Source organism: Eschscholzia californica, unplaced genomic scaffold (genome assembly GCF_041429995.1).
Source record: "Eschscholzia californica isolate CP2 unplaced genomic scaffold, dmEscCali1.0.p SCAF_1, whole genome shotgun sequence".
Lineage (NCBI taxonomy): Eukaryota > Viridiplantae > Streptophyta > Magnoliopsida > Ranunculales > Papaveraceae > Eschscholzia > Eschscholzia californica.
Genome location: NW_028238198.1, coordinates 69247894 through 69257385, shown reverse-complemented (window position 1 = coordinate 69257385; position 9492 = coordinate 69247894). Strand labels below are relative to the sequence as shown.

General features: G+C 39.5%; 1 protein-coding gene across 1 annotated transcript; it reads right to left on the bottom strand.

The window, feature by feature from the left end:
- Nucleotides 1-533: 533 nt before the first annotated feature.
- On the bottom strand, nt 534-992 carry LOC147568639 (uncharacterized). Its single transcript, XM_086660579.1, has one exon. The coding sequence runs from the start codon at nt 990-992 to the stop codon at nt 534-536; it is 459 nt and encodes a 152-aa protein (XP_086516705.1).
- Between the last annotated feature and the right edge of the window lie 8500 nt (nt 993-9492).

The window sequence follows — 9492 nt, the reverse complement described above, 5'->3', positions numbered from 1 at the left end:
GTGGGGGCCGAGGGCGGACGCCCTGTCCGCCCCCACTTAACCACGACCCAGTCCAAAACCTTGGAGGTCCAAGGTTCAGTTCCGAAATGAGGTGGATTTCATGGTTTATTAAACTTGAGTTATTAAATGTATTATAATGTAGTTAGATGAGCTTTAAGCTGCTTATTTCATTGGATTTAGGTCAAAAGTTTAGTTGCACTTTAAGCCCGTTTGTTTTAAGGTTTAATCCAGTGGTTATCATATCTTTCATGTACAAATGTCATTGTAAGGACTTTCGTAGTCACTTCCCAAAATAAAAGAATAAAAAAAAATAAACACTCCCACTCCCACCTTTGTGTTTGACATGGAATCAATCCGTTCAACTCTAGAAGACTTTAACAGGGTGCAAATACACTTTCTTCTTTTATTGTTTTAAGGTTTTCTATCTTTTTTTTTTAATCAAATAACTTCATTGAAGGCAAAAGCCAAAGGAGATACAATAACTGAAGTTACAAGAAAACAGAACAACAAAACGAAACCCCGCTCGGGTGCCTCTAACTGTTCAGAAGTAAAGCTTCTTGGGCTAGGTTGTGGGCTGCCTTATTTGCATCTCTAGGGCAGAAAGTAAGTGCTCCAAAACGATTTTCCGTCAACAAATGTTGGGCTTCCACCACTAAGGGGAGAAGACGCCACGTAACCTCCTCTCCACCATTGGATATTGCGTCGATCAAGGATTTGCAATCACCCTCATATAAAATCTCCCGTAACCCTAGATCATTACCCATTTCTAAAGCTAACAGACAAGCTTTAGCTTCAGCTTCAAGAGCTGACAAGGCCTCAATCTTCATCGCTCTAAAGTTTAAAATTCTTCCTCCATTGTCTCTTACCACCACAGCTATAGCCGCACCTGATATGAAGATAGCTCCATCGAAATTTATCTTCAGAGTAGTACCTGAAGGAGGAATCCAGTTGATGTTTGCTTCCCTTTGAATGCTCTCTTCTGATCTGTTCATATACTGTTTCGATCTGATATAAGCTTGATTCACTATGAGGTTGATGTTGAGGGGTTGGTTTTAGAAACAGAGGTTGTTGCGAGCCCTCCAAAAATTCCAAAGGAGGTATGATCCATACACTAATGCTCTTTCATTTTTTTTATTTAGTACCAGCTTTTGTATAAATATGACTGGATCAGATTCAACATTTACTTGCATGTTGTTGGAAGCCGCGGTCATCATTTCTCTAAACTTGGTACAAGTTCCAAACAGATGGTGCACCGTTTCAACCTCTTGCTTGCACAGGAGACAGAGGGGATTAATATTTACATTTCCTCTTCTTATGCTATTAAGCACAGGTAGACCTTCATTCACTATTTTCCAAAGAAATAAGCATACTTTTGGTTCAATAATATTGCAACTCCATAATTTCATCCAAGGGAAGGTTGATGTCGATCTTGTATTATGATTTTGCTGTGTTATTTGCCTAAAGTATGATTTTGTAGAGAAAACACCTTTTGGGTGTGGTACCCATATCAATCTGTCCATAGTCTAGTAGCCTGATAATGGTATTTTTAAGATCTCTTGTGCTGATTCCTCCTCGAACAAGTCTTTAACTCGCTCTTCATTCCACTTTGAATTTGAAATAAGATCTGAAACAGTATGACAAGAATGGTGGAATCTTTCCTTAACATTTGGTATATACCCTGTTAATGTAGGTACCCAAGGGTCTCTGTGAATGTTGATTTTAGATCCATTACCAACTTGGTAGCATACATTGGCTCGGAGTGTCTCACGCACCTGCAGGAGAGAAGACCATATCGGAGAAGCATTTAATTTTTTTTGTTTCGGTCCAATAATCTCCTGTAATTGTATATTTTGCCTTCAGTATTTGCACCCAAATTTGGTCCGGGCTATTGATGAATCCCTGGTGGCCAAGCTGGCCACCAGGGATTCATTAATTTTAGCTAAAGACCTCACTCCAAGACCACCCAACTCCTTAGGTTTCTGAATAATCTCCCAGGGTAAAAAATGCATTTTCCTTTGATTTTCATCATGATCCCACCAGAAGTTACGTTCTATCCTCTCCAATGGAATTAAGGTCCCTTGAGGAATAATGGAGAGGCCTAGAAAGTAAATACTGATGGGGCTAAGTGCCGCTTTGATTAGCATAGTTCGACCCGCTTGGGATGTCAACTTTTTCTTCCAACCTGCCAACTTTGATTTGAATTTCTGTATGAGAAATTCATGTGCATGGATCCTATTTCTTGGTTTAAGTAACAACATACCCAGATATTTCTCCGAGTCCGTCATAAGGGGTGAATTTAGACGAACTTGAAAGGAAGATTTTACCTGTAAGGGTACTTCAGCACTGAAAAAAAGTGAGCTTTTATTATAGTTCACTGCCTGCCCAGAATAGCTACAATAGGAGTCCATTATTTTGATTACTGCTTCCAAATTCTGACTGGTGGCATCTCCAAAAAAGAGAAGGTCATCGGCAAAGAGTAGATGTGTGACCCTAGGAGCAAATTTGTTCACTCTGTAACCTGTAAAAAGAGATTGTCTCTCATAACAGTCAATTTGGAGTGATAATGCTTGAGAGGTAAGGATGAAAAGATAAGGGGATAGAGGGCACCCCTGTCTTAATCCCCTCGATGATTTAAAGTTCCCCCATCGTTTTCCATTTACAATCACACTGAACGATGGAGTAGTAACACACTCCATGATCAAATTGAGCAACTTGCTTGGAATTCCAAACTTTATCAAGATCGTTTTAAAGAAATTCCAATCCACTCTATCATAGGCCTTGGCCATATCCATCTTTAAAGCAAAAGCACCATTTTTAGCCTTTGAGTGGTTCATCGAATGTAAACATTCCTGAGCTATTACTATGTTGTCAATAATCTGCCTCTGGGGTACAAAAGCGTTTTGATTCCAATTGATAGAGTCTTCTAACAGTGGTCTTAATTTGTTGGCGATCAACTTAGTGATGAACTTGTATAGTGTGTTACACAAAGCTATCGATCTATAATCAGTAACCGTTGATGGGTGCTCAGTTTTGGGTATTAAGACCAGATTGGTTTGGTTTAGGTCTGGATCAAAATGTTCATGTTCGAACGTTTCTCATATAAAACTGATGAGATCTGATTTTACCGTATCCCACCCATTCTGAAAGAATGTGCATGGGTAGCCATCCGGACCTGGGCTTTTCAATGGACCCATATTGAAGACCACCTCCTTAATATCTTCCTCTGTTGGTATCGTTGATAGGCCATGCTGATCATTTACTGATAACTGTTTGTAACTCTGCAAAACCTCTTCTGGAATTTGTGACACCGTGGTAGCTCTGAAATAATTCTGAAAGTGATCCACTAACTTGTTCGCAATCAAATTTTCATCTGTGATAGTCGCCCCCGATTCATCAGTTAAAGCTTGGATTTGATTTTTTTTCCGTCGAATGGCAATTGAAGTGTGGAAAGCCTTTGTGTTTCTGTCACCGTTCAATGCCCAAAATTGCTTTGTTCTTTGTTCTAACTTGGTCCTTTGCACTTCTTCGAGATAAGTGATTTCTTCCTGCAATATCGACTCTTGCTGTAGAGTATCTATAGCCGGTGATCGAAGTTGGGTTTGTAATAATTGTGCTCTTAAAACCTTTAGCCTTCTGTCCGTATTTCCAAAAGCATGTCTGCTCCAATTCCGTAAGTCCAGCTTCGTTTGTTTTAATTTGGATTTCAGACTTTGGTTTTGATAGGTCCAAGAGTTTGATAAAACCTTTTTGTAATCTGAATGCTTCGACCAGTAATCTTCAAATTTGTCAGATCTAGGGGAAGGCAAAGCTTGGACATCTGATTTCAACAAAATGGGGCAGTGATCACTATTATATTGTGGTAAATGGAATACACCCGCGTGTTGGTAATGATCTAACCACTTAGAATCTGCTAGAACCCGGTCCAATCTTTCTCTAATTAGGTTCCCCAACTGTCTGTTGTTGGTCCACGTGTATGTTGGCCCGTTGAACCCCAAATCAATAAGCCCCGCTTCGTCGATGAAATCAGAAAAATAGTTAGTGAACGGGGTTACATTTGCCCCTCCCATTTCTCACTTTGAGAACCAATAGCATTCATATCTCCGATACATAGAAACGGTGTTGTAAGAGAAAGTAATAAATCCTTCATTGAAAGCCAGAAAGTCCCTCTGTCCGAATCCCTTGGTGGACCATATAAACAAAATAAATCCCAAACAAAATTTAAATCATTTACCTGGGCATGAATTAAGTTGGAAGATTCTGACTTAACCTGAATGATGATAGAAGACTTCCAAAATAGTGCCACACCTCCCCCACGACCAACTGAGGAGATGGTTGATTTATTTAATAGCCCAAATCTGTCAAGGTTAAGAGAACTAGAGGTTGATAAAAGACGTGTTTCGGACAGGAAAAGTATATCAGGTTTAACTGCCCGGAGGAATTGATGTAGAGTGTGGACTGTCGCAGGATTCCCCAGACCTCGACAGTTCCAAGATAGCACTAACATTTTCCTTGCGGCTCTTTGGGAGCAGCCGCCACGACCCTTACCATTACTTCTTTTGCTTCTCCTTTTGCCAATTTGATTCCTGTTTGACCCGACTGAGAACCAGCTTGCCTTTTCAAATGTTTTCCAGTTAAATCCGGATTGGAGTATTCCACGTCAATATCTACTGCCTCCGATTCAGCTGGAAATTTAGTTAAGCTTTCTTGTGACCAACTCCCACTCGTTTGACCAGCTTTTGTGGGGTCCTCCATATTATTTTTGAGAACGTGGGAGTCTCCACTATTGTGAGGTATTTTTGACACTTCATGTAATAAGTTAATGAGAGAATCAGTTGGGACATGACTTACAATTTCCACTCCTGTCCCTAGCCCACGAACAGATAGGTCTGACGTGTGATGAGTGGCTACCGGCGGCGCCATCTCCTCTTCCAACCGTTCGTCGTCTCCCGTTACCTTTTCCGATGGGATTGGCTGCTGTTTCGCCCTGGTAGAGCTTTGCCAGAAAGATAAAACTTTAAATTCCGGTGGATACTTTGGGAGTAATTTTGTCATGACTTATTCGCGTTGAGCTTCAGTCAAATCTTTCTCCAGAAAATCCATCAATTTCAGTCTTGATGGGCAGAAATCCAACGAATGGCCTAGGAATCCACAGTAGAAACAAAATCGACCTATTTTTTCAAATCGTAAAGAAATACGATAAGACTTACCTCCCCTTATGTGTAGAACAACCTCTTTTGGTAGTGGTGATGAAATATTGATCTTGACCCTAGCTCTGCCATATGTAGTCTACTTCCCCTCTTCCTCTGGTTTGGCTTCCACTATCTCCCCCAATTTATTTGCCAATAAATTTACTGTAGCAATGTTTAGGAGAGAATTTGGTAGTCCATGGAATTGCACTGAAAACCAAACATAATTAAAATCATGGTCGATCGGTAATTTTTCTGCCTCGCATCTTTCTACCAAGTAGAGATCATCATTAATAATCCATGGGGATTTTTTTGTAACTAAATCCACTTCGCCCGATGTCTCCATTTTTGCCAAGAATTGATTATGTGAGACTTCAGTGAATGTGTATGAATATGGAAGGTTCCAAACCCCTCTAAGTTTCCTTATCAGCAAATCCACCTTAAACTGTTTGTAACTGAGAACTTTTACCACACAGCAATGTCTGTAAGTTACATTTGCTACTTCCTGTATGCTGCTTTGTGCTACAATGGCTTCTGATTCCTCTGTTGTAAGAGTTGCAAGTTGTTGAAGGAATTCTATGTCCAAATCCATTGCCAAATCTCTCAAGTGTTAACTAAAACTAAAAAACTCGAACAAGATCCTCAAGATCAACGAAAAAAAGGCCCTAAAGACCAACAAAATCTGAAAAAACAACCACCGGAACTGGTGTTGCAAGAGATAACCGTTTTCTCTCTCTCAAAACTCTCTTTTCCATTTTCGCTTGTTAGTCAACGGTTTTCTATCGTCCATGCTCTAAAATTCCAAAATTTATTTTTTTGTTTAAATCCCATTTTCTGTACACCTTCTCTTGCTTTTTCACTGAAGTTTATTGTCGGACAAATTCAAATTGGATATATCAATGATTTTTATTTGGTTAAGAGTTAGATGGTAGGATAATATTACTTTTTGGCAAAACAAAATCAATGGTTGGAAGTGGTTTTAGTTCATAAAATTGGTTGAACAAGACCACCACTGTTATATACAATTAAAATCGATTTGGCCCAATTTAAGGAGGGCCAATAACGTAGAACAGTCTAATCCAAATAACCGCAATGAAATGGGCGGTGCACTATTAAGACAAACTGAGGCGCCAATAAAAATTCCACTGTAATTTGGATTAAGGGTGTACCCAATAAATCATGCTATGGTTCCTCAACAAAAAAAAAATAAAAATAAAAATAAAAATAAAAATAAATCATGCTATGGTAGGGACAAACTCATTTAATAGTTTTGGACCAAAAGAAGTACTAGCACTTAATTTTTGGCGCGGCTTTAGGGAATTAAAAAAAATCTGCGGACAATAAATTCTTCGGAGAATCAATATTTCTTTGTAAAGTTTTTAGGACATATTTTTCTATAGGTAATAAAGAAGAAATTTACAGTTTCCAAAATTAATTTTAAGTAAATTTTTATTTTCTTTTATTTTAAGTCTTTTCCCCTCTTTCTTCTTCTCTAGAGAAAAATACATTTATCTCATCTCCTCCATAACTTCTAGCCAAATTTTTTGTTCTTCATTCTCCATCATTTCTTACTTATCTTCTTCTAATCTCCAATCCCTATTACCTATACTCATCTAAAATCAGAAACAAAGTTAGAGGGATAAAGAGGGAAAAACTTTCTGAACCTAACAATCATCAAACAAAATCTCTTGAAGTCTTAATAAATCTTTCATGGGATGTCCAAAGCAAGTTTCTTCATCCATTAATCATCCCCAAGAGAGGTAAACACATTCTAAACCCTTGAAATCAGTTAATTATGAGCCCTAAAACATATTTTTCATCAATCCTAAACATATTATGTTTGTTCTCCATGTGTCTTAGGGTTTAGTGATTAAAAAAAAACAAAGCTTTAGAGAAGAAGATGAAGAAAAGAAAAAACACTTGGCAGGAGATTAGGGTTTAGATCCCTAAAAACTTTTTGTTTAAGTTTATAAATGTTCCTTCTAAATTCTTTACGGGATCCTCTAAATTTTATTTTTCTAACTCCTAAAATTGGAAGCCCTATAGCAATAGATAGAAATAAAAAAAAAAAAAATCAATTTTAGTTGACCAATTGTCCGGATATTTTTCTTTATTCCCCAAAGTCGCGACCTTAATTTTTGGATTAATTTTGTTTTGCCCCTCAATTTGTGACCAACTCACAGCTTTGGTCCCTATAAGTATCAGGCAGTTCGATTTGATTCCCAATGACTAGGGGTGGGAATAATGCCCACGGGCCCGAATCCCTCCGCGGGTACCCGCGACCCGTCCCTAAAATCGGGCCCCACAACCCGCTAACGGGCAGTACCCGCATGTATTGGCGAGCAGAAACGGACGGGCTCGGGTGGCAACCTTGTGTCAGCTACCCGCCCGAGCCCGTACCGATTTGAACCCCAAAGCAGCCCGATTATAGGACCTGCCCGAGCTCCTTGCTCCTACTCCTTGCTCCTTACTCCTGCCTACTGTTCCTGTTCGTCTGTTCCCAAAGGGGGGAAAACCTGCAAAGGGTTCGAAAACCGCTCCGACGCTCAACACAGTCAGGGTGCTCTTTACAGTAAAAGAACGAATATTGATTGATCCTTTTGGGTCGAGTTGTGAGAACTAAGAGTTTCTTGTGATCTTTTAGGGTTCAGAGATCATGTTCTTTGAAGGACGATTTGAGGGCCTTTTATAGGCTTAAGAGCCGGCGGTGATTGTCGTGGAGGGAAGTTTTCCTTTTGTGTTTATCTCGTATTTAGGATAGATGAAAGTTCCTAAATTCAAGGATCTTTCGTAGATATCCTGCCGATGTGATATATCTTTGGGGAGAAGTTTCCTCCCTTGGACGCGTGAAGTCCAAACTTGCTTAAACACTTAAAGATCTGTAACCGACTGAGATCTCTGTGGAGATTTTGGGATAAAGTCGGTAGGTTGCTGGTGCGCTTTGCCTTCCCAGTTCTGGGCGTAAGGCATCGACCGAACCTACGTGGACCCCCCTCATTCCCTTAGAAACCCCAGGGCTGATCCGTTCATGCCAAGGGTATTACAGGGCTGGTTTCTTCTAGCCGCCCTCCCAGTTCGGGGACTACGTGACGGATTGTCAAGGGTTCAGCTGACCTGTTACCTTAAGCCGGGTTGACCCGATGGACTTCAGGTATGATCTTAACTCTTCTGATGTTAGTCAACGTCTAGACATTTTATACATCATCAATACTCAAGTTCCTACTTGGTTTCTATCAATTCTAGATGTGGGATTCTTAGTTTCTTACTCCTCTACAAATAACTGGAGCAACACTTTTAAGCTATTCAAGGTCTTTATCCGTTTCAAGTCCATCATCATCAGTTAATAACGGCGAGATCTTGGTTGCTTCAAAACATTTTGAGATTGATATCAATCCAAATGATTTCCTATAAGTTTCAATTGCATCTAATGATTTTCACAACCATATAAAGACTAATTGAACCACTTCAGTATATTCATAAATTTAGCCATCTTATATATATAATATGCGTGTAATGTGTGTTTCATAACATGTTATACTTTGGCCTTGAGCACAGAAACACCACTTTTGGTGGCGAAACAGTTACATTAGGTTAGTTTCTAGCGGTTACTGGCGGAACCTCAGTGAACAGCCACCGCCGTTTCATCTTTTCGTCTTAATTTATAGTCCATTTTGGTTCCCTTTAGGGGCTTTCATTCACGAGATTCAGTCTCCTCTCATCTAAGTCGATTATATTAGTAACCAGTTTATCTTCAATAGATCACAATTACCAAATGGTAACAGTAGATCAACATTTCATTGAACAATTTGAGGCCTTAACTACGGAGGATATTCCTCCGATGATGGTGGATGGCGAAGATCTTTGCCCGTCAATTGATGAAATTATAAAATGTGGGGTTATTTGGTTTCAAAGTTCGAAACACATTGAAATTGGTCAAGCGCTCCAACGAATCTCAAAAGTATTACATGGACCAAATAAATTTGCATTAACTGATGTTTCCGACAACGTTTTCGTAATAAAGTTTGCTACGGCGTGGGAATTGGATATAGCAATGGAAAGTTCCCCATGGGTTTTGAATGAAGAATTAGTTCTGATACAGAGATGTTGTAACGATCTCGCGCTGAAAGATCACGTTTTCGATAAGGCTTGGTTCTGGACCCAATTTCATGGGATTCCTCTAGGGCATCTTAATTCAACAGCAGTCAACCGCCTGGCCGGAATGTTGGGGACGTATGATCCAAGCACAAAGGAGGATGCACTCAAATGGAGTGCATATGGAAGAGTAAAAGTGGAATATGATATTACT